Genomic DNA, 25873 nt, shown 5'->3' on the forward strand with positions numbered 1-25873 from the left:
GAAAGGCAACAGGAACATCAGCATATTCAAAGGCGTGTGTTTCGTACTTAGAATTGGAAAAGAAGTCCTTGTAAGTTGTAACCCAAGTACGATTCGATCCCTCGTAACCGAGTCCGCATGGTTTCGTACTTGTACCCTAAGAAAAGTCCTTGTAGCCCAAGTTAACTCTCTTCTATAAAAACGGATCACACATCATGCACCTAACAAAACCAAAACCCTAAACATGGCTCCCTCTTTTGGCCTCTTAGGCCCACCAGAACTCCAAGAAAACCAGCAAAATTCACGTTCATCATCGTCTTCTTTCAATACAGGCAACGATTTCATGAATTTAATGGTGTCTAACTATAACAAAACTCAACTTCCCGTAAACCCACCCATGGGCTTCACAGAAAATCAATCTCCCACTTTCTTGACTTCAGGTAATCCATGTGTAGATTTCTTCTTTCACATCGTCCCCAACACCCCTTCGTATAGTCTAGTCCAACGGTTAGAGGCAGCTTGGAAACACAACGATTTGACTGCCCTCAAATTGATCTGTCACTTGCGTGGTGTTCGTGGTACAGGGAAGTCAGACAAGGAAGGGTTTTACGCGGCGGCACTATGGCTTCACAAGCACCATCCTAGAACCCTTGCATGTAACGTGAAGTCGATAGCAGAGTTTGGGTATTTTAAGGATCTACCTGAACTTCTATATCGGATTCTTGAAGGTTCTGAAGTGCGGAGAGCTGCGAGAGAGGAGTCTCAGAGGAGAAAGAAGCTAAGGATGCCTAAAGGTTATCCAGCTAATCTAAGAGGAGAAAGATTTTGTGGAAACAGACAACAAGGTCTCAATAGAAGAAACATGATGGGCACAAACAGGAGAATACCTGTAGAGAAGAGACTTGCTGATGAGATGAGAAAAGTGGAAATCCAAAAGAAAACATCGAAAGATCTCAGAAAGGAGAAAAAGATTAAGAAGGCAAGAAAAGCTGTTGAGAGGTACTCACGTGATCCGGATTTCAGATTTTTGCACGATCAAATATCTCATGTCTTTGCTGATTATCTTGTTTCTGATCTCAAGTCTTTGAAATCTGGTGAGTTTGGCACTATCAGTTTGGCTTCAAAGTGGTGTCCCTCTTTAGATTCTTCTTTCGATAAGGCCACTCTTCTTTGTGAAAGCATTGCAAGAAAAGTCTTTCCACGCGAGTCCTATTCGGGATATGAAGGAGTAGAAGATGCACATTATGCTTACAGAGTTCGTGACAGACTCAGAAAAGAAATTCTTGCTCCACTTCGTCAAGTACTGGAATTACCAGAGATTTACATGAGTTCTAAGAACTGGGACTCCCTTCCTTATAATCGAGTTGCCTCAATCGCAATGTCCAATTACAAGAAGCACTTTTTGAAACACGATGAAAACCGCTTCAATGAGTTCTTAGACAAGGTTGAACGTGGAGAAGCAAAGATTGCGGCTGGAGCACTGTTTCCTCATGACATCATAAAGCGCTTAAACGACGGGGAGAATGATGGTGGTCGTGTTGCAGAGCTGCAGTGGAAGAGAATGGTAGATGACCTCTCAGAAAAAGGTAAATTGCAGAACTGTATTGCTGTTTGTGATGTATCTGGAAGCATGAGTGGTGAGCCAATGGAGGTCTGTGTAGCTCTCGGTCTTTTGCTCTCTGAGCTGAGTGAACACCCATGGAATGGACAAGTAATAACCTTTAGTGAGACTCCAAAGCTTCACAAGATTGAAGGAGGCAATCTGCGTTCCAAGACTCAATTTATTCGAATAATGGAAGCAGGATATAACACAGATTTTCAGAAAGTTTTTGACCTGCTTTTACAAGTCGCAGTTGCTGGAAACTTGGATCAAGATAAGATGATTAAGAAAATTTTTGTTTTCAGTGATATGGAGTTCGATAATGCCAGACGTCCATATGGTGGGTATCCTAGGTACCTATATGGTGGATTTCCCCCGGGCTACGGATACAATACAGTGGTGCAAGAAACCAATTGGGATACAGATTATAATATGATAAAAAATAAGTTTGAGGAGAAGGGATACACAGTTCCAGAGATGGTATTTTGGAACCTTAGAGACTCAATGGCCACACCGGTGAGTAGTCATCAGAAGGGTGTGGCTCTGGTCGGTGGGTTTTCAAAGAATTTGATGAAATTGTTCCTCGGTGGGGAAGATATGCCAGACTCGGAGGGTGTGATGGAATTGGCTCTAAGTGGTCCAGAATACCAACAACTTGCCGTGATTGATTGATTGATTGCAATGAAGAACAACATTGTGTGAGAAGAAAAATTGTATTACCTGATCCATTTAGTATAATACAACTTTGTAATTAGTTTTGAATTTACGCTTATAAGATTTTTACTTTGCAATTAGTGTTTTATGGTGCATATGGGTGTTTTTTTTAATAGATTAGGTTATGGTCGACCTCTACCTGCCATTAAAATCTTAAAAACTCGCGGTACCCAATAAAGAACAATACTTCCAATCAAATAGTATAGGAAAACTGTTCTGCCTCAAAATGCTATGGAACACACCAATCTAATGCCCTCTAGATCCCAATATACCCAATGCCAGATAGCGGCCAAGAAGCACAAACCAGAAAACAAAATATGTGCCCCGGCCACACCTTCGTAACTCCAAATACCCGGATTCGTTATAGCTCCACCTGTAATACTCCAGCCGCCCCATGAATTGGTTATTCCTAAACGAGTCATGAAGGGTATAACGAACATACCTTGTCTCCACATTGGATCAAGGACAGGGTCGAGGGATCAAAAACTGCTAATTCATATAGAGCCATCGAACCGCCCAACCGTAAAACGAAAGTTGTATGCATTATATGTACAAAGCGAGCAGCCGACCGATCATTCAATACGACGGTATGAACACGATACCAAGGCAAACCCATGGAAATACCCTTTATCAAAATAAAAAAAGACACGCGTAACTTTATCGCATTGGAAAAGACTATGTTATGGACCTCTCCCTTTTCGATTGGATTATTTCGAGCGGGGTTAATATTTATTTAATTCCATTTCGTTGGTAATAATGGAACAATTATGTTCAGTAGGAACAAAGATAAGCAGATCTATTCTATACCCAATAAGTACCAATACGCAATGGGGGTTGGTCCCGTTTTCTATGAGCGAATGCATCGATACTTGTTCATCATTCGACAGCCGAACCCATTCATAATAATTTTCCTTTATTCATTTTGCCTTACTCTATGAACTTTCCAATCTAGGGGTAAAATATGACATTACGTTTCCACATCAAAGTAAAATATAGTACTTAAATCCCCTTTCTTTCAGTTGATGCCTATTGGTGTTCCAAAAGTACCTTTTGGAGTCCCGGAGAGGAAGATGCAGTTTGGATTGACATATAGTGCGACTTTGTCGGACATATTGGGCCATATGGGATTTTCCGTTCTCTCTCCCGATCGAGATACCCTCCGTTTAAGCCCAAAAAAGATTGCTTGAACCATCAATAATTTGGAGCGGGAAGTGCAATTCGATCCATTTTTGGGGATCAAGATCAATATTAATATTTTCCATTATAAAAATTTATGGTTGGCTTGGCTGGACCAATAAAATGAAGTATCCAGTTCCGTTCAAAAATACCCAATTGCTAATATATGTATGATTACCAGTTGTATCATAAGTAATTACTTTATAGCATATGGGCGATCTCAAACTGCCAATCAATGAAATAATATGATGACTACATCGAATATTTGTCGTAAGAAAAGCATGAAATGAATTGAAACAAAATATGTCGTACCAAAAAAAGTGGTATTGGGATCATTTGTCCTATATGTGCAAATTGAAATAGGGAGGATCTTTACCCGGAGTAGAACATAAACCTAAAATAATTGAGGAGGCCTATTCAGGAACAAGAAAATTACATCGTAATTTGGATTTCGATGAAACAATACACCAATGAGAGTTTAATTCGATAAGTTTAGTGGATTCTTTTTTACGGAGAGGCTAGCAAAAAAAAATCTTTCTTAAAAAAAATAGAAAGAAAAAGCCTCTTTGTTAGGAAGTAGAAAAGCCCTACTATAAAAAATAAGGTGGGCTGGAATCAACACATTGATTCTTTTTTCGCAATTTTTTGAACCGTATGCATCCAAAGGTGCGTGTACGGTTCCTAAGGGATAAAATTTTGTCCTAATCAACCGACTTTATCGAGAAAGATTAATTTTTTTAGGCCAAGTGGTTAATAGCGAGATTTCAAACCAAATTATTGGTCTCATGGTATACCTCATTATAGAGGATGAGACCAAGGATATTTATTTGTTTATAAACTCTCCCGGTGGGTGGATAACCCCCGGAGTATCTATTTATGATACTATGCAATTTGTGCCACCAGATGTACATACAATATGCATGGGATTAGCCGCTTCAATGGGATCTTTAATCCTGGTAGGAGGAGCCCTCACGCTTGGTGCCAATGAGTTTTTTATTTGAGAGAAAAAAGAAGACTATGCCTTCGCAATATAAATATGAATAATATATAATAATATTTAAGTAATAATAGCATGGCACTTCGAGTTCGATATGAACAAACCTTTATTGTTTTTTCATAACATGAGATTATGTATCGGGCGAGTAATATGAGAAAAAGATTTTCCGATTTGATCTTATCTATCCGGGGTTCATTTCAGTGTCACAAACTTTTTTGTTTTCACACCAGGAGTCTCTTTCCGATATTATGAAAGAGTACTAAAACGGGAAAAAAAAAAAACAAGATAATTTTTTACTTATACTTATTTGATCGGATAAAAAAAAAACTTTGGGATTGCTGAATCACATCACATACTGGCTAAATTCGAAATATAAAAAGCAACGGAACCATCACGACAATGAATAATAAAAGCAGTAGAAACATGAAGCGGCGTGCATGGCAAATCAACACCGGTTTATTATTGCATTTGTCTTTGACACTTTCGGTTTTCTGCCATTAGAGTCGATATAACTTCTCATAATATTACAGTGAGTAATAGACAACAACGTGATGATGGCTAGTTCTAATGAGCATATGTATTTAGGAGAATTGGTTTTGCCATTCATAAAGGGTTTGCGGTGCAATTTGTCGCATAATAAAGTAAATTAATATATAAACTTAATCTAAATTAATATTAAGTCCTTGTAGGCTAAAGTGAAATGACAATGTCATTCCACATGAGAATATATCAATACTTCTAAGTAAAAAAATGAATTTCTGAACATCCAACTATGGTTAATTTCAAAGTTTTCAATTTTAACAATGTGGACATCAAAGTTTTCAATTTTAACAGTTGCATTTTTTTTTTTAAATCATCAAAAATTAATTTACATAGAAAAATTAAGTTGATATCACAAATGATAGTAACTTTCATTTATCCCACAGACTTGACCGTTATGTTAGGATGATACATACACACAAAGTATTATCCTGTTGGGCACGTCTTGGTTTGCACCATTGTTATTGAAATTTCTGGTCAAGATGATACATATAATATAATATTGTGTATATCAGGATGATACATATAATATATCATCAACCCGTAAGTCAGTTTTGTAACCCACTATATAAGGGATGAAGAGAGAGAATGAAATAACTTTTTATTTGTGAGAGAGTGAGATAAAAAATTTCTAAGGTTTCTAAATAGTGACAAGAAAATAAAGAAACAAAGACTAAATAAATAGTAGTTCAACTACTCAAATTTTCCATTCAAAATAATGTATTTCAACACAAGCATTCATATCATTCTTCATATCTAAAAGAAAATTAAAGCCAAAATAGTACTGACATGGTTAATATCAAAACCAAAAAGACATAGTATTGACATATCCAAAAGCAAAAACAATAGAAAAAATATACAAGACATAATGACCCCAGCAACAATGAATGTCTCGGTGTATTGCAATCGACACATCCAAACCAAAAGACAAAACAAAAAAGAGTTGTCACTCTTTATAAACCCTATAAAAAAATTAAGGGAAATTAGACTTGTCTCCCCCCCCGCCCCCGACTAACTCACTGTCATAGTCAATTGTCATTGACCATCATCTCGTGGTCAAGGCAGTTGAAATGTCTTAAATACCATTTTTATTGAAAAATTACCAAAATGACGGTGAGTTTGTCTGGGGGGCAAGTCTAATTCCATTTAATTTGGGAGGGGGGGGGGGGGGGGGCATGTCAAAATAACCCAAGTAACCTTTAAACTATAAAATGTACATGACACATGTCAAAATCTAATTACCCACATCCAACGACTCACATCACTCACTGGTAATTAAGCCCTGAACATTGAGTTCATTAACTCACTGGTAATAATTAAGCCCTGAACATTAAGTTCATTAATAGAGATTATTCAACTGTAATGGCGATTTGAGGGGGCATGTCTAATAACACATATAACAGTGATGTACATGACACGTGTCAAAATCTAATTACTCATATCCAACGACTCACATCACACATTAATGGAGATGATTCAATTGTAATGGTGATTTGGGAGGCATGTCTAATAACCCTAAATCCTATTTTTTATTTGTTTTTTTCTTTCTACCTACACCCCCTCTTGTCGACATGTGTTTAATGTATTAAATATTTGTGACCGTTAGATTAGATATGATGAGATGTCGATACATGTCTCTTTCTTTCTCAAACATGAAAATGTGTCTTGAATTGCAAAACCAATATGTCATTTTGACTTGCCCCCAAATGCACTAACTCACTGTCATTTTGGTAAATTTTCAATGGAAAGGGTATTTAAGACATTTCAATTGTCTTGACCATGAGATGACGGTCAATGACAGTTGACTATGACGGTGAGTTAGTATGGGAGGGGGGGGGGGGAAGTCAAAATAACCCAAAAATATCTCTCTCTCTCTCTCTCTCTCTCTCTCTTATGTAGTGGGTTACAAAATTGACTTATAGGTCGATGATATATTATATATATCATCCTGACATACACGATATTATATTATATGTATCATCCTAGGGGTGTAAAATGGGCCGGGCCGGGCCAGCCCGGCCCTCAAATCGTAAAGCCCATATGATTTGAGGGGTCGGCCGCCCAAAATTCTTTATATATGAGGGTCGGGCCTGTGAGGGCCAACACTTAAATTATACAGCCCTTTTGCCCCTCACCCTCACCCTCTTTTAGAAAATCATGGGCGGGCCCGAGGGCCGGGTCTATGGGCGGGTTGTACAACTTGTCTATTATTCAAACTCTTAATACAAATATCGAATAGGCCATTCTTTTTCCCTTATAAATTACATAATACATAAAAGCAACGCAAGTAGTAACGAAATCTTGCCTGCGTGGTGGTTATAGCACAAAGAACGCAAGTGATGAAGGAGACAAGGTGGTCGGTGCATCCATAAATTTGCTTTGACGAATATGTTTGTCCAGATATTAGCAAAGGTTTAGAGTAGTGGCTTTAAGTTAAAATCACTTCACTTGTAGCATTTTTTTCTTACATAAGTTATGGGGCAATTTAGATGAAGCACCTAAACTTCCAAATCCTCCCTAAGAGTATCATCATTAAATAAAAATACTAACTACCCTATGTAATAATAAGTAAAATCTAAAAATTTTACAACTAAAAATTTAAATTTTCTTACATACTATTATGTAATAAAAATTTACATAAAAAGCCACTACGTATTAAAAATTTACATAGTGGCTTTAATACCCTATGTAATAATACTAAAAATTTTTACTTACATACTAAAAATTTATATCAACCACTATACTTGAAATTTACATTTCTACCCTATGTAATAATAAGTAAAACTTAAAACCCTAAAGGTATTATATGTAATTTTGTTTAGAAAATCTAAATATTAATGAGGGCCTTAATACGGGCTTTGTGGGGGGGCTTAGAGGGTCGGGCCGAGGGGTCACCCTCATGTTTCCATATCTAGGCCGCTACCCTCCCTCAAAACATGAGGGTCGGAAAGCCGCCCGCCTCAAATTGTATCTTGGGCTTAAATTTGAGGGCTTTTTTTGTTCATGGGCCGGGTCGGGCCGGGCGGGCCGAGGGCTTGAGGGCCGTTTTTACACCCCTATATCATCCTGATCAGAAATTCCAATAATAATAGTGCGAACCAAGACATAACAGTGCCCAACAGGATGATACTTTGTGTGTATCATCATAACATAACGGTCAAGTCTATGGGATAAATGAAAATTACTATCATTTGCCACATCAACTTAATTTTTCTATGTAAATTATTTTTGTTTTTTTGTGTTTTTTTTAATGCAACTATTAAGTGTATTTGGATGGAAAACTAACGGAATCCCACATTGTTAAAATTGAAAATTTGGATGCCCAAAATATTTAAAAAAAAAGTATATTGCCCACTATCTGAAATTGGTCATAGCTGAATGCCCATAAATTAATTTTTTCATATTTCTATATGTGCCACAGCCCACATGCACTATCTGAATCTACTAGATGAATAACAATATGAATAAAAAGAGATATATTATGTGTAAAATCACTACAAATGACAAAAGTTTTTGAACTCATATTTTTTCCTCGATCTTCCTATTTCATTTTATTTTGTCGCTTCTTGTGTTGTGAGTGTCATTGCTAGCATGTGCACTATGAATTCCTTTTAGATCCATTAGTTTGATATTTAAGCCATACCCAAATTTCTTTAAGGCTTTCCAACAAGACTTGTGGTGTCATGTTTCTACCAATTGAACAAATAGATGACAAACGTACGACCACCAGGCTGAAATAATATGTTAGGTAGACATCGATCAAAATACAAAAAGGCTGTCTCTCTCTCAAAATATAAATAGTAAATAGGGCATCTACAATAGAAAACCTTATTGTAAACATTGTATGGTTATATATATATGGAAAAGGACACACATATGTTCACTAGCAAATCAACACTTTTAAATGTGTATGACATTGTTCGAATCTCATAGATCGATGTGCATTCGTCATGGGTACACATGTAAAAATATGAAATAACCATTTGCAATTAACAAGGTTTTTTTTAAGAATATGTCTATGGTGCGCAGATAATTTGGGCCTTTGGATCAGTACTTTTGCCATTAAGTACACACGCACTTTTTGGTATGAGTGGCCGAGATGTAATGACGCACCATAGATTTAGCCTTTTTTTTAATAGGGTAGTTTTTTCTTTCTATTGTCATTTATTTTCTCACTTATTGCGAGCGTTGTCATTGCGAGCATGTGCACTTTGAATTCATAGAAGATCCATTAGGTGATTTTTGTATTTTACTATATATCATCACATTTAGTCATTTACAACAATAATCCTTCTTCATCTTTCTCTAATAACCCTAATAACACTATCATACACGCATAGGGTAAAACAGATGTAGATTAATTTAGCTACTAGTATAAAAGCGGGAAAACAAAAAAATAAGGGGGAAATAGAAATTTAACGAAAGTTCCAGGAAAAAAAAAAGAGAGGGAAATAAAATTCAAATACCTTTCCGAAAATATATAATAAATATTGAAAACTCATTTCTGACTTCACTCTCTCAATTAGATTTTTTATTCCTCCCTCCATGGCGCACAATAGCCAACAACAGCTACCTTGTGACATAGACGGAATATGCATGAGATGTAAAAAACAGGCATCAGCTGAAGAAGAATCAACAACAGTGATGAGTTGCAAAACATGCAACACACCCTGGCACATCCCTTGCCTCGTTTCCCCACCCAAAACCCTAGTTTCTACTCTTCAATGGGACTGTCCTGATTGTTCTCTTACCGATGGCACCCCCACCGCCGCCTTGGAATCGGGTGATTTAATCCTCGCTTCGATTCGGGCTATCGAAGCCGACGGGTCGCTTACGGAGCAAGAAAAGGCTAAGAAAAGGCAGGATTTAATGAGCCGAGGTGGCATTGATGACGATGAGTTGAAACCAAAGAAAAATAACGAGTGTGGGGGGGATGATAGTGATGTTTTTATGGACTTGTTCGATGGGAATTTTAACTGTTCTTTTTGTATGCAGTTACCGGATAGACCCGTCACGGTTAGTTTGTTTGTTTGTTTGATTTCAGTTAACCTAATTTATGCAAATTTTAATATATATGTTTTCTTTAGGTAATCGTACACATAGCTCTCCAAGTGTGACTCTGTCACCATAATATCTACTGTGAAAAAAATAATCTTGAATTTGTTTTTCAGGAAAGGTAAACATGTAACCACAATCATTTTCTTATTTCAGACACCGTGTGGGCACAATTTCTGCCTGAAATGCTTCCAGAAATGGACTGGGCAAGGGAAGCGAACCTGTGCAAAGTGCCGCAACACAATCCCCCCCAAGATGGCAAGCCAACCTCGAATCAATGCTTCTCTTGTTGTCGCCATTCGTATGGCTAGAGCATCAAAATTGTCCACATGTACCGCACCAGGGCCATTGAAAGTCTACCAGTTTGTACACAATCAAAATCGACCAGACAAGCCGTTCACCACAGAACGAGCAAAGTATGCTGGAAAGGCTAATGCATGCAGTGGAAAGATATTTGTTACAGTTCCATCTGATCATTTTGGACCCATTCTGGCAGAAAATGATCCAGAAAGGAAACAAGGTGTCTTGGTAGGGGAATGTTGGGAGGATCGGTTGGAATGTAGGCAGTGGGGGACTCACCTTCCCCATGTTGCAGGGATTGCCGGACAATCGGAGTACGGAGCACAGTCAGTGGCACTTTCTGGTGGTTATGAGGATGATGAAGATCATGGTGAATGGTTTCTTTACACAGGAAGGTTAGTCCAAACATTTAACGGTCCTTTTTAATTGAATAAGTTGTTTGCTGTTTGGTATTATGATTGTGTAATTTCCTGATTATTTTTTATTTTATTTTTATTTTTTTTTGGTAATATAACCATATCAAACTCTTGAGAAACTAAAGGTGTATTTTGGTTTTCATTGGAAAAAAATTGAACTCCATGGAATTAGCATGAATGCATGATAGTCAAGTTGGCAAATACTTACCATTATTTACCTGGAACAATGTGTATGCAAGTAGAATGAGCTAGTTTTATATGATAGACATTGTTAAAGCTCAACAAAGATGCAGGAACTAGGAAGCACTATATGGAAATTGAAGTAGATATGTCAACAGGGTGACAAATTCTCTGATGTTGGAAAACAAAATGGTTCAGAACTCAATAACAAATTTTAGATCAATTTAAGGGGTTTGGAGTGTCCAAAGTAAGACCTTTAGTGTCTGCCCCTTCCGCCCTTTCTATCCTTTCCCAACAGAGATGAAAGATAATAAAAAGAGAAAAAAGAAGGGTAAATAATACTTTTTCTTGCTGGATCTCCTGAATAGGCCTACGCCTCACACTCACAATATGTGAGGTAACTTGTTAGCGGAAACTTCAACAATAGTTAAACATAAAATAACTGAATTAAGTTTAATGAAAGAAACACCTAAAACTAGAGTTTAAACCTTCAAACAAGAAGAACTATTCTCCTAGAACTAATAATCAATGAAAAACACCCGTACAATGAAGGCTAACATGCCTTTAAATGATAAATCCTATTCCTATTTCCGAATGGAATCCAAAAATAGGAAACCTCCTAAATAACCTATTACTAAAAACTAAAAAGAAATAAAAAAAACTAATAAAATATAAAAATTATCTACTAAGTCTTAAACTAATAGTTAAATAAGAAATTCTAAAACTAATAACTAAATAAGTAGGAGACTTCCATAATTGGCTTAGGACTATGTTACGTGGACACATTGTATTTCAAAAATAATCAGCGTTGGATATGTACTCCTGTCTCTGTGTTGGACACATACGGACACATATTGTGTGTGAATTACCTCAGTAGAATAGTGAGAATCTTCGGGAAATCTCTAATGAGATAATTCCCTTTAATATAAATCTAAATACCTGAATTACAGAATTGCCCTTAGAGGTTATTACAATATTACTAAATACATAAACTCCCTATACTCCCCCTCAAGTTGGGGCGAAGATATCAATCAAACCCAACTTGACCGCGTTGGAGTGAAGAACTGTAGGTCCCAAAGACTTGGTGAACATATCAGCCAACCGCCTCAAGAGCTTAACCGAATCGCGGACAATGATGCCGATTGAACCTTTTCTCGAAGGAAATGGATATCAACCTCAATGTGCTTAGTCCTTTCGCGGAAGAACTAAATCGATGCCATCCTAATAGCGTACCGATTGTCGCAAATGAAGGGGAGACCCATTGTTACTAAAGACCCTAACTCGGTAAAGAAGGGAGCGTAGCCACGATCTCACAAGCACCATGAGCCATAGTTTATACTTTCGGCCTCGGCCGATGAAATAGTGGAGACAACATTTTGTTTCTTACTTTTCCAGAGACAAGACAACCACCGTAGAAAGTACAAAACCCGAGGTAGAAGCGACGATCGTCGACACCCAAAGATAATCTGCATCTGAGTAACTAACTAAATCCGGTGGACCATAAGATGGATAAAACAAACCAAGTCCTGGAGAGGACTTAAGATATCTCAAGATCCGATCTACTGCATCCATATGAGTAGATCGTGGGGCATGCATGAATTGGCTGACTACACTGACGGCAAAAGCAATATCTGGTCGAGTGTTAGTCAAATATATAAGACGACCCACTAAACGCTGGTAAGGGCCTGGATCAGGAAGAATATCACCAATATCAGCATGGAGGCGATGATTTGGATCCATAGGAGTGCGAGAGGGTCGACATCCCATCATACCAGTATCAAACAACAAGTCTAGTGTGTACTTCCTTTTTGAGAGGGAAATACCATGTCGCGGAGCGAAGCTACCTCAATGCCAAGAAAGTACCGAAGAGGACCCAAGTCTTTAATATCAAAAAATTGCCCAAATCTGTTTTCACCTTTGCTATGTGTATGGTGTCATCACCACCCGATGATAATATCATCTACATAGACCAAGACTATTGTACGGAGATTAGCTACACTTCGATGAATAAGGCATGTATGATCCGACTCACATCGGATAAATCCCATGGATAAGATAACCGTCTTTAAAACGATGAAACCATGCTCGCGGGAGATCGCTTTCAAGCCATATATGGATTTGAGAAGCGCGACACACTTTTCCGAAATACTCCCCACGGCGGCAAAACCCGAGGTTGAGACATGTAAATATCCTCGGTCAAGTCACCGTGAAGGAATGCATTCTTTACATCTAACCGGTGAAGAGACCAGTGATGTTGTGCAGCTAGGGAAATAAGGAGCCGCGACGGAAGAAAAGCTTTGCAACAGAGCAAATGTGTCACCAAAATCTTTTCCAGTGTTTGAGTGAATCCGCCCGCTACAAGTCGCTTTGTAGCTCTACGTAACCATCCTCTCAGATTTCAATTGCGAAAACCCATTTACACCCAACAACCCGCTTACCAATTGGAAGTAAGGCCATCTCCCATGTGTGATTTTGCTCGCGCTTGCATCTCAAGAAACATAGCAGCTCTCCAAGACGGGTGCTCCAATGCCTCGAAACATGACGTGGAATCCTAATAGAATCGATTGGCGCAAGATAGGCACAATAGGAAGGAGAAATACCAATCGTAAGAGACAAACCGAAAGCAAGAGGGTGTTTAGTTACACATGCCCGCTTCCTTTTGCGTTTAGCAATTGGAAGCTCTAAATCATCAATAATGAGAGTAGGAAGAGCAGAATTTGGATGTACTAAATCGATGGATGGAGAGTAGTACCCGGTAGGCGAGGAAGATTGTGGAGGGGATAATATCCGTTGGGCTGCCGTGTACACCTTGCCGTATAGTTGTCTCGCAGAGAGCCGTGACTATGTAGGTGTGTAGTAGACTTCGAAAAAAAGAACAGTAGTACACGGTGGAATAAGAAGAGGTTGTTCCATTTCATTAGAGGGAGAAGTATAATAAGGAATATTCTCAAAAAACGTCACATCTCTAGAGTGAATGATACGACGTGAGACGGGTTCATAGCAACGATAACCCTTAGATTGAGTAGAGTAACCAAGAAAAAGGCACGTAATAGCCTTGTCATCTAACTTCGTCCTCTTTGGAGTACGATCTTGTACAAAACAAATGCAACCAAAGACTCGAGGCTCGATAGAAAAAAGAGGAAGACCAGGTCTGACTAAATGCAAAGGAACCTGGCCATTAAGAATCCTACTGGGAGTACGATTAATTAAAAAAGTGGCTGTGAGAACAGCCATACTCCAAAAACGTTTAGGGACATGCATACCACGAAGGAGACATCTAACAACATTCATAAGGTGGCGATTTTTCCGCTTAGCCACTCCATTTTGTTTTGGACTATAAGGACATGTGAGTTGTTGAATGACTCCCTTTTTTAAAAGATGTTTAAAATCATCAGATATATACTCTTTAGCATTATCCAACGCATTGCACCTCACAAGAATAACACCAAATTGGGTCTGAATCATTTGCATAAAGTTTAGAAAAGTAGGAAGAACCTCAGTTCGAGATTTCAACAAATAAAGCCATGTAAAACGAGAGTGGTCATCAATAAAAGTGATATAGTAGCGATATCCATCAAAAGAAGTGACAGGGGAAGGTCCCCACACATCAGTATGTATCAAGTCAAAAAGGCAAGCAGATCGATGCATGTGCGAGATATAAGATACACGAGTATGTTTGGACAACTCACAAACAACACATTGAAATTTGTTAGATTGACATGAGTTTCTCAAAACAGGTAGTAAAGAACATAGATGCTGAAAGTTGGCATGACCCAAACGGGCGTGCCATAAATGTAGAGTCTTAGAACAAAAAGGAACTTGACAGGGATCAGAAAACACCGGTGTGATAGAAGCCAAAGCTGTAGGAGGTTCTCCGAACATATAGAGACCATCTCGCTCATACCCCCTGCCAAAAATCTTCTTCGAACTCAGGTCCTGAAAGACACAATGATCTGGAAAGAAAGTTATGGAGCAACCAAGGGATTTGGTTAAACTGCTCACAGATAACAAATTTAAGGCAAGTTTAGGAATGTGCAAAACAGAAGATAAAGATAAAGATGGAGATAAAGGAACACATCCGAGTTCCTCAATAGAGTACAAGAACCATCGCAAAGACGAAACGATGGAGCAATAGATAAACTAGAAGACTTTTTCGGAAAAAAATGTGACTCACCAGTCATGTGTTCTGAGGCACCTGAGTCAATGACCCAAGTGGATGGAGAGGCATGATATGCAGATGGAGTACCTGAATGAGTAGTAGATGCTGAGGCAGTATAAGATCCAAAAGAAGGTGTAGTCCGATTACCCAACATAGCCTCAAGTTGGCCCTGAAGATGTTGTATTTGTCCCGATATATGACTATACGCAGCAGGAGATGGGATAGTTGAAGGAGCCACACTTGGAGAACTCAATGAACTAGAAGGAAGGTCGACAATTGCAGCTATTGGACTCTTCCCATGGCCTCTACCAGAGGATGATGATTGAGATCTTTCAAAGAAACCAACTGGATAACCAATGAGCTGATAGCACCTAGACTTCTCATGTCCTGATTGCCCACAGTGAGAACAAGTAACAAGCTGATAACATCTAGACTTCTCATGTCCAGATTGCCCACAGTGAGAACAAGTAACTGAGCTGCGTCCTCGACCTCCACGACCACGACCTCTTCCACGCTGTCCCTGACCTCTAAGATAAGAGGAGTCCACAACAAGCGCTGATTGGTCAATGATACCCTGAACTGCGGCAGACGGTAACGTAGCCTAACGAATACTTCTTCGTCTGTCATCGTCGTCGATAGTCGCAAAGGCATTCATCAGAGAGGGGAATGGTCGTGTGTTAACGATTTGTCCACCAAGGGTCTCAAACTCGTGGACGCAAAACCATTAGAAAAAGCAAACACTTTCTTTTGTCGGACGCCGCAACAAGCATCGCGCTTCTCCAAATCAACTCAACAATGACCTCATGATGGTCAATCTCCTCCCAACGAGTTTGCAACTGTGCAAAATATTCAGCTGCTGATCGATCACCTTGTGAGGTGGAATGGACCTCATGGTAGAGCTGAAACACACGAGAGCCATTACTCTTACTGGAGTATGTCTCTTTCAAAGAGGACCATAGGTCATAAACAAAATCATGATATAGAAACATCTGAACAATTGGTGTATCCATGGAGTTAAACAACCAACCAATAACCATACTATTATGTTTCTTCCATTGAGTGTATTTTTTCTCGCCTCAGAATAAATAGGCGAAGCGTAAGTCCCATCGACTAATCCCTCCACACCCTTACTAGTTAGATAATGGACAAATGATCTAGACCATGTCTTAAAGTTGATCCCATTCAAATTTCTCCGAGGTTATAGACCGAGGTGTGGTAGTAGCTCGAGGACCTTGTAATCAACATGACTCTCCCCAATGTATCCATTTCAAATAAATGATCGAGTCAAAGTGTAAAGGTGGTACCTTTACGTAAATTAGCTACTTGATTTCATAAAGGCATAACCTTTATGTAGTTACAAACATTGATCTTTGTAGAAAGAAAGAAACCCCAAAGGGGGAAGATGTTGATGGTTTGATTCTTTGGCGGTGGTAAGAGATGGTGGTAGAAGCAAGTTGTCGGTTTTTTTTTTTTTTTTTTTCTTTCTTATTTCTGCTCCGATACCAAGTAGAATAGTGAGAATCTTCGGGAAATCTCTAATGAGATAATTCCCTTTAATATAAATCTAAATACCTGAATTACAGAATTGCCCTTAGAGGTTATTATAATATTACTAAATACATAAACTCCCTATAACCTCAATGTATTATATTTTCCCGTGTCAGACACTTTGCATCCGTGTCGGATATGGACACATGTATATGTGTCAATGTAACTTAGGTTTAGGATGACATCAGCATGATGTCATCAATATAGCTTTAAAGACTTCTGCTCCTCTAAGCAGAGGCTATAGTTTCCATAAATTCAGAGGAGCCATAGCACCAAGATATTTCCCATTGCCTTAGAGAGGTCTAAGCCTTTCAGAACATTGCCCATAATTAAATGTACTATTTACTAGGTAATAGTTCAAGCTGAAGTCTTTTTTTCTGGTGAGCAAGCTGAAGTCTTTATATCCACATAATGGCCTATTTACCTTTCTTTAGCTTTTAGCTTATCAACCAGCATAAGTAAGGAAACATAATTGTTTTCTTGTAGATTTCAACTGTTCATGACTTGATCTCTGTCATCATGTTAGTAGTTACAATTTATGTAATTGAGCAAACATAAAATTAAATATATTTAAGGGTGAACTAGTATTACCCCTTAATTAGATTTCCCCCACTAGATGGGAAATTAAGGTCTCCCCTCCTAAATACACACAAAAAAATTTCGGTCAACCCACTTTGACTTTTTTTTTGTGTGTATTTAGGGGGGAGACCCTAATTTCTCATCTAGTGGGGGGGAAATCCTAATTGGCTCATCTAGTGGGGGGGGGGTAATACTAGTTAACCCTATATTTAATGGCAAGTCTTACCATATTTTCCAAAGCTAACTATTTTACTGCAATAATGGTAGTAGTATTCAACAAAAGAAATACATTAGTACTTTGAGTGAAAATTTTAAAATGGTAACACCCCAATAGTATGAGAGTATGATTTCAATTAACCGGAAGTCCTAAAGCAGATGCAAATGCTGCATTCGCTGATTTGATAACCTATATGTAACATAGACATTCTTAACCTTTTTACAAACTTTATGTGTTCGGAGGATCTATTATGTTAATAGTTATCCCTGCTATCCAATATTTTGTTTGCACTTGACCTTGATTTGTTTTTGTTTCAAACGAGGGTTTATGTTTTTGTTTGCAGTGGGGGAAGAGATCTTAGTGGGAATAAACGCACAAACAAGGATCAATCGTTTGACCAGAAGTTTGAGAAATCGAATGAAGCATTAAGAGTTAGTTGCAAGAAAGGTTATCCGGTTCGAGTTGTGAGGTATTTAACATATACATGGTAAACCTATCTGCTGCATCCACATAGTGCCCATAGTTTATGTTTACATATCTCAACACATGCCTTTAAACATCTTATATTTTCTCATAATCTCATTGTGTGCCATCTCTGAAAATGCCACGACCAATATGTATTCATCCATCCTCTCTATATAATATTATTTATTTATTTGTTTATTCTTCTTTTTGATTTTGAGAAAACATATTTACCAAGACCATTTACATCTTTATTCTGTAATATTAGAAAAAACAAAACTGTAATATTGACTGATATTATAGTGTATACTTCAGTCATCTGAACATCATGCAAAATGGTGGGCTCAGCTTGTACATAATTTTAGCGTCTATATAGTTTCTTTTTTTTAATGCACCGATAAATCTTCAACAATTGTTTGCAGAGAACTCAAGAACATGTATTATTACTTTTATACTTCTATCCATAGTACAAAATATCCTGATATATTGTGATATTTGGAGATATCTATCCAGATTTCAGAGAAAGAAATATAAATATCACGATATGTTTAGAGATATATACGACTGCAAATATCGGTGATATTTCGATTATATTTGCAATATTTGAGATATTTGGCGATATTTGGAGATATTTGGCGATATTTTGTGTATATAACAATTTTATTTAATATTTACCATTATATTTTAAATAAATATAAATAATGTATCATAATATATCAAGAAATATCCATAATATCTACGATATTTGTCGATATTTTGGATATATCTATGATATTTGCATGTGAAACAATGTCAAATATCCCTAAAAAGGAGGATATATCTACGATACATATCCAGAAATTAAATATCGATAAATACCCATATTCTGATATTTTGTACTATGCTTCTATCCTTATTTAAGGAGATAGTGGATGAAATTTTTTAGGTTATAGTAATGATCATCCAAGTTTACCTACATGCTAATTTCATTTTCTTTAGAGTGGATCACTCGTTTTATTTGGTAGCCTCTGCCCTGCCTTCACAGAGAATTTTCCCTCCCAAACGTGTAGTGACCTGGTCTGGTTAGACCAATCTTCTACTGTAACATCCTAATTATTTCAGCCAAGTTTCAAACAGAGCTTGAAATCTAATATTTCAAATTTGCCAACCGCATAAACTGCTTATGTTCAAATCTCTATACATCCACTTAATTTGAAGTTTTATGTTTCCTTTTCATTGTTCATTTATAGGCGTTCTTTACAATTAAGCCAATTATACATGCTGAATTTTTCTTTGTTTTTATTTTATTATTTTGGCAGATCCCACAAGGAAAAACGTTCTTTTTATGCCCCAGAAGGTGGGGTCAGGTATGATGGAATTTATAGGATAGAGAAATGTTGGCGCAAAGTTGGAATTCAGGTGCCAATTGATTTGATTTTGTTTTAATTTTCATTATGAAGATCTTCACATTTAGTTGTGCTCACCCAAATTTTGATGATGTTCTCAATGTCAGGGTTTTAAGGTCTGCAGATACTTATTCGTTCGGTGTGATAATGAACCTGCACCTTGGACAAGGTTTGTGTTTTGCTATTTTGCATATTATGTAGGAGACCCTACAAATTATTATTTATTAATTTTTTTTGACTGGAATTGCAGTGATGAGCGTGGGGACCAACCTAGACCTTTGCCTGTCATTAAAGAGTTGAAGAAGGCAACAGATATTGCTGAAAGAAAGGAAAAACCATCATGGGATTTTGATGTGAGTTATGCCATTTCCTCTGATTCAGTTTTCCACAGTTTAAACTTAAGTCATGATTTATATTTGCAGCTCTCCATTGGCAATATGTGAGTAGAATCTCGTGGGCATAAATGTTAACATTTAATAGAGTTTTGTGTTTTTCCCCATATACAATTGCAGACATTATATTAAGCAAGAATCAAAAGATAGCCAATCTTTGTTGTTAGACCAGTGATAGTATTGATATTATAATTTATTAGCTTCTTTTTGAAATTACAATTTTATTTGATCATGCTTTATTAGCTTTTCTTATTTGGTACTCAACACTGTGCTCTACTCAGGTTGTAGAAGGAAGCTGGAAATGGAAAAGATCTCCACCAATGAGCAGAAAAGTAATCGACAATGGGGATCCCAAGGAGAAGAGAGCAAGGAGAGCCAGAAAGCAAGATCAGAGTTTAACTGTGAGAGAGAAGCTTCTGAAAGGTTAGAATTTTGTGTAGGCATTCTGATGTAGAATATTAGTCGAGTCTGTCAATGTCATAGGCGTGTGCCTATGTTGCCTCTACATGTTATGAGCGTGAGCCCCTTAGTTGAGTCCAAACCCATGGTTTGAGTCCATTAGTTAGTTGTAACACATGTCGTGTTACTATTGGTTTATGCTTTCTAGGTTTAGTTTAAATAAGGGTTTGTAATTAGGGTTCCTGAGTTCCTCAGTGTTGAAGTTTATGTGATCGAGGGATTCAATAAAAGAGTGATTTTAGGTCTTCTTTAAATTGTGTTTCAATTAAAGTGTAGATTCTATGAAACTGAAGTTTCTGCCAGTCAGAAATACATTATTTGGTATCAGAGGGAGATTAATTTCAAGGGTTATTATTCACGGTACTGTTCATTGAAAATACTGTTCACGAAATACTGTTCATCGGATACTATTCACCGAGTCAATGTTCACCTAGGTTATTGTTCATGACGAATTTTTTTCTCAAAAAGTCAATTTTTTTTTGTTATTATGGTGAATAACAAAGCAACTCGAGGTCGTCCTCTATCTATGGATACTCACATGTTTCGTTTAGAGGAAAACATGACACAGATGTTCCAGAACTTTACTGCAATAATAGCCACAATATAGAGAGAGGTGCAACAGCCGCCACCACCATAGAATAATGGTTTAGTGGTTTCAGATACTAATGATGCGTCCTTGTAGAGTGTTGGTACAATCTCTCTTCTAAACTCTTTTGCGCTTATTGCTCTAGAGAATAATGGCAGGGAAAGAGTTGTTGGAGAGAATAACGACATTCAGGTTCATCCCCTGGGTGTGATAGGTAAATACCACCTATTGTTGGAGATGGTCAAGGTGTTGGCGAACCCCTGTGCGTATTCCACCTATGGTGTCACCACTAGTCCAATAGTTACTTGTCGTGCGCCTCCAAGGGCCACTAGATCCGATTTTTCAGCTAAGGTTAAAAACCCTAATGGCCAAAATCGAGGGCTACCAATGCAAGAGGCAACTAAAGGTGTGCGTCTTCCTCCACAAGGGTGTGAGATTCCGCGTGTTAATCAGGTTCGAGGTAGAGGTTGTGGTTACCAACGTCCTGTGCAGCGCTGGGTTGATGGTGATAGAAATTTTTGGGAACAACCCATTCCTCGCAATGTAAGGCAAGAGAATAGTGGTCGGTCTCCATCTCCTCCTACTGACCGAAGTGGCCAGGCAGGTGTTTTTGAATGGTATGACCATTTTAATTATTTTGATAAAGATCATGGTGTTCAGAATATTAATAATGGGATTGTTGATGTTAATCGTTTCCTCCGAATATTGGAGAGGAGTCAGGCGGGTGATATTAAAATCAATGTGCCTACTTTTGATGGTAAACTCGATCCTGACGAGTTTATTGATTGACTTAATCAAATTGAAAAGGCCTTTGATTATAAAAACTTAGATGATGGAAAGAAGATTAAATTAGCAGCCATTAAGTTGAAGGGTTATGCTTTGGTGTGGTGGGATGAATTAAATCTGTGGAGGGTTAATCAATATTATAGACGTGTTTGCACTTGGGTTAGTATGTGCTGAGAGTTACATACGCATTTTGTTCCTAAACAATACCATTAAGATTTGTTCATTCGTCTACAGAATTTGAAACAACAGTTGTCTTCGGTTTAAGAATATACTGAGCAGTTTTAGTTGTTGTGTACTCGTGTTGGGTTGGTTGAAATTGATGAACAGAGGGTGGGTCGTTATTTGAATGGTCTGTGCAAGTCAATTCGTGAAGCACTTATCATGTTTGAGATTGAGGACATGACTATTTCGTTTAAGTATGCATTGCGTGTTGAAAGAGTGCTTTCACCTAGTACAACTTTTGCACCTTATACTGGTTCTGCGAGTGTAGTTACAGCTGTTACTCGTGTGTCGGCTGTTGGGACATATAGTGCTGCTAGAAAGTGCTTTGAATGTGGCATTATAGGTCACATTGTTGCCGAGTGTCCTAAGAAGAAGAAGCGCCCTGTTTTATTAGCTGAAGGTGAAGATGTTGCCAAGCCACCTGATCTTGTCCTAGATTTCCAGCATGAAGCTTTGTTAGTGTTTCTAGTTTCAGACGCTTCACTATTTTAGCTTGTGGACAAGTTTCGTCAACATGGGGAGAGTGATGTAGAACATTAGTTGAGTTTGTTAGTGTCATAGGCGTGTGCCTATGTTCTCTCTACATGTTATGGGTGTGAGCCCCTTAGTTGAGTCCAAGCCCATGGTTCGAGTCCATTCGTTAATTGTGACACATGTCGTGTTACTATTGGTTTATGCTTTTTAGGTTTAGTTTAAATAAGAGTTTGTAATTAGGGTTCCTCAGTGTTGAAGTTTATGTGATTGAGAGATTCAATAAAAAAGTGATTTTAGGTTTTCTTTAAATTGTGTTTTAATTAAAGTGTAGATTCTATTAAACTGAAGCTTTTGCCAGTCAGAACTGCATTACATTCTGCATCTTCCATATGTTAATCACAAATGCTTCCTACCTTCCTGACACACTCACTGAGTTGTGTATACACGATTAGCTGCATACTTTTCATTTGAAGCTCTTACTTGCAAGTAGTCTGTTTTAAGATATGACTGATCTTTTTATGCGTGTCAATGTCAATAAAAAACATCTCCCTGTTTTCAGATATCTATTTTCAGTGTAAGCAAACTGATTTGTCTTTTTACATCTCTTCACAATTTCACATTACTGCTGAACAGAATAAAGAAGGTATTCTTGGGGTCTTTTCTCCTTTTCCTTGCTATTTTTTCCCCTTATTCCCTTACATCTTCTTGTCTGTGAATATGATTTTACTCTTTAAAGAGTCAATCTTAAAAATCATTCCTAATACTTGCCCTCGGAGCTTCTGGTGTCTTTGAAACAATATTTTTTGGTCATACATAGTCTTCTTTGATCTGTCATTGGTCTTATATTTTAAATGCGATTCCCTTATTATCATCTTGTTCACGCGTTTGAGTCAGCCATTTCTGTTAACATTTATCTACTATCTGTTATCTTCTAGTTCTGGGCGGGATCTTCATTTTGGCTATTGCCCTCTTTATGAAAGTATTTATTGGTTGTACAAATGCAGCATTTGATATAGTATTACTTGGATGGGAACATAGTGTTAAGCCAATACGTTTAGGTTTATATTTTATGTCCTTGTTGATGCAGAGTTTAGCTGCCTAATCTGTCGGAAAGTGATGACTCTTCCACTCACAACCCCTTGTGCTCACAACTTTTGCAAAAATTGTTTGGAGAGCTCCTTTGCTGGCCAGACCTTTGTAAAGGAGAGAACTTGTGAGGGAAGACGGACACTCCGAGCGCAGAAGAATATTATGAAGTGCCCTTCTTGCCCTATGGACATCTCTGACTTCCTTCAAAACCCCCAGGTGAGGACTTTAAATTTGTCAGACTCCATTGAAATCATTACTTCAGTATATTTTATAGGCAAGCTTTCATGTATTTAACTTTGCACTAGATGGAAACTACTTATATGGTGACCAGACTTTACTCTGGTACTAGACTTTTTACATGGTTTTGTGGTACATTGTTGATTTAGCTGCCCATGAAAAATTGGTTTCATTTGAGCCTTCTCATTAACTTTTTCTTGACATTTATCATATTAAATTAAAATATGTAGAGAGTTCCAATTGTACTAATTTCTGTTAGTTGGTACTTAGTAGGTTAATGAGCACGAGCGAATCCGAAAGAAACTCATTATAGCATAAATTTATCCAATATCTCTTTGACCTATTGGTCACATAGTTTTATAATTCTCTTGGTTCAAATCTCGAATGCAATCTCTGCCTGTCTACTTAATTCTTCATCACCTGTCACGCACTTGCTAATTTAGTATCTGAAGTTTAAAATTCCTTGTCTTCCACATTTTCTAAAGTTGGCTGGGTGAACTTGCAGATTAATAGGGAGTTGATGGATGTGATAGAATCTCTCCAGAATATGACTGAGGAGAATGTTGAGGACACTGAAGATAAAGTCGAAGATTCATGCAAAGAAGAAAGTGATGATGCGGGGGAGAAGCCTGAAGCTGGTGCTGAGGACACCGAAGTTGGTATGGAAAGTTTTGAAATATTGGATGGTGAGGAGGAAGCCACAGAAAACAGTCCAATCAAGACCAAACCTAAGCAGGCAAACATTGATAAGGAACAAAACGAAAAATCTCCACCAAAAAAATCTGACAACAAAGCTGGTATGGAAAGTGCTGAAGAAGCCACAGAGAGCAATCCAACGAAGAGCAAACCTAAGCTGACAAACGTTGATCGGGAACAAAACCAAGTATCTCCAAAGAAGAAACCTGGTGCCATGAATGGAGATAAAAAGGATGACCTCTCAAATTACGAAGTGCCTAAAAGTGGGAATGAAGACATGCAAACTCCTAAATGTGACGGCAAACGAAAGCGGAAAAAAGTTGACAAGGATATTTGTGGGTCTTTGCCAGGTGGAGTGAGAACTAGGAGCATGGATTCTAAAGTGCTGGTAGATGTAAGGAATGATTCACTGTCATCAGAAAAGAGCGGAGGAAAGCAGCCATACAAGCGAAAGAAAGCTAATGATGCTGATGTTGTATCAAAACTAGGTGGAGTGAAGACCAGGAGCAACAAATCATAAGAGGTAAAATCTCCTTTTGAATGTATGCTTGTGCACTGTCATTATTTTTATTTTAATTATTTCATTGTTTCTTGTTTAGAGGAAAGAATGGAAACTCTTCTGCTTCAAGGAGAACTTGTATCATTACTGTGTACTGGGTTTTTGGACAATGGGAGCAGCTTGAATGCATCAGTGCTTCACTTGTAGTCGAAGCCAGATGTAACAACTTTTGTTAACTTAAGATTTTGTAGTTATTTTGTAGCTACCCAGTCTTTTGCATTTTAAGTTCCTTGTTTCTGTGCATCTTTCAAATGCTGCAATAACTTTAAATGAAAGGTACTACATAATGGTAAATTATAATATTTTTTTATTGTTAATTTTTCATGTCACTGAATTCCCTGCAAAACACTGCTCGTCTCTGTAAATGTTGTGAAATCTTACCAAGATCAAGCGTGCTGTAGGGAAACCTGTACTTTTATTCTGAGTGGGCAGGCTTCTTTCATCCTTTTTATCTAGTGTTTTCTAGGCTTTTGAATATATTATTGACTTCAAAGTTTTAAAATGCTTTAAATTTCGTTTCATTGATAAAAAATAATAATGAAAAGTTGAGTCTAGTTCGTCAAACAATCCACCTACAAGGTTCTAATGGTTTCTTAGTTTGTAGTTTAGAAGATTACTACCACATGAAGTACTTCATCTGCAAGTTATTTGGTGGCCCATGGATTGACTTGCTAAGCCAATGCTGCTTTTGGTTTGGTTGCTTCTGTAAGTAATTGAAGAATTGTAGCTCTTCACGCCCAAAATCCTCGAGTTATTTTCCTCTATAGCATAATAAGAAGTTGGTTCGGTATGATATGGAAAATTTGAAGCCCGAATTGGGTTTTGATTTGGTGCCCAAAGGTTGGGGGCATCGTCACTTCTTTCCAACAATATGGACTCATTGGCCACCAATTTTCTTTTCAGCCTTCTACTAAAGTAAACTAGCATTGTGCTAGCGTACATGTTGTGAGTGTTCTTTAATTCGCATATATATTCCTTGAGTTGGGCAGCATGTTCTCTACATGATATTTGCTTATAATTAGAATTATCTTTCATATATAAGTTCTGTTTGACATAAGAAGTTTGA

The 25873-nt window shown here is 37.7% G+C and overlaps 2 protein-coding genes across 2 annotated transcripts; both read left to right on the forward strand.

The window, feature by feature from the left end:
- Positions 1-84: 84 nt before the first annotated feature.
- Positions 85-2370, forward strand: LOC147496332 (uncharacterized). The gene has a single exon (XM_086559327.1). The coding sequence runs from the start codon at positions 224-226 to the stop codon at positions 2249-2251; it is 2028 nt and encodes a 675-aa protein (XP_086415453.1). The 5' UTR covers positions 85-223; the 3' UTR covers positions 2252-2370.
- Positions 2371-9406: 7036 nt separating this feature from the next.
- LOC147496333 (E3 ubiquitin-protein ligase ORTHRUS 2-like) lies at positions 9407-25124 on the forward strand. The gene is made up of 10 exons (XM_086559326.1): positions 9407-10022; positions 10218-10756; positions 17804-17929; positions 19221-19320; positions 19415-19476; positions 19558-19660; positions 19981-20122; positions 23314-23531; positions 24058-24771; positions 24848-25124. Exons 1-9 carry the CDS (start codon positions 9552-9554, stop codon positions 24766-24768), a joined length of 2472 nt encoding a protein of 823 aa, XP_086415452.1. The 5' UTR covers positions 9407-9551; the 3' UTR covers positions 24769-24771; positions 24848-25124.
- The last annotated feature ends 749 nt before the right edge of the window (positions 25125-25873 follow it).

Source organism: Coptis chinensis, chromosome 5 (assembly GCF_015680905.1).
Source record: "Coptis chinensis isolate HL-2020 chromosome 5, ASM1568090v1, whole genome shotgun sequence".
NCBI classification, from domain to species: domain Eukaryota; kingdom Viridiplantae; phylum Streptophyta; class Magnoliopsida; order Ranunculales; family Ranunculaceae; genus Coptis; species Coptis chinensis.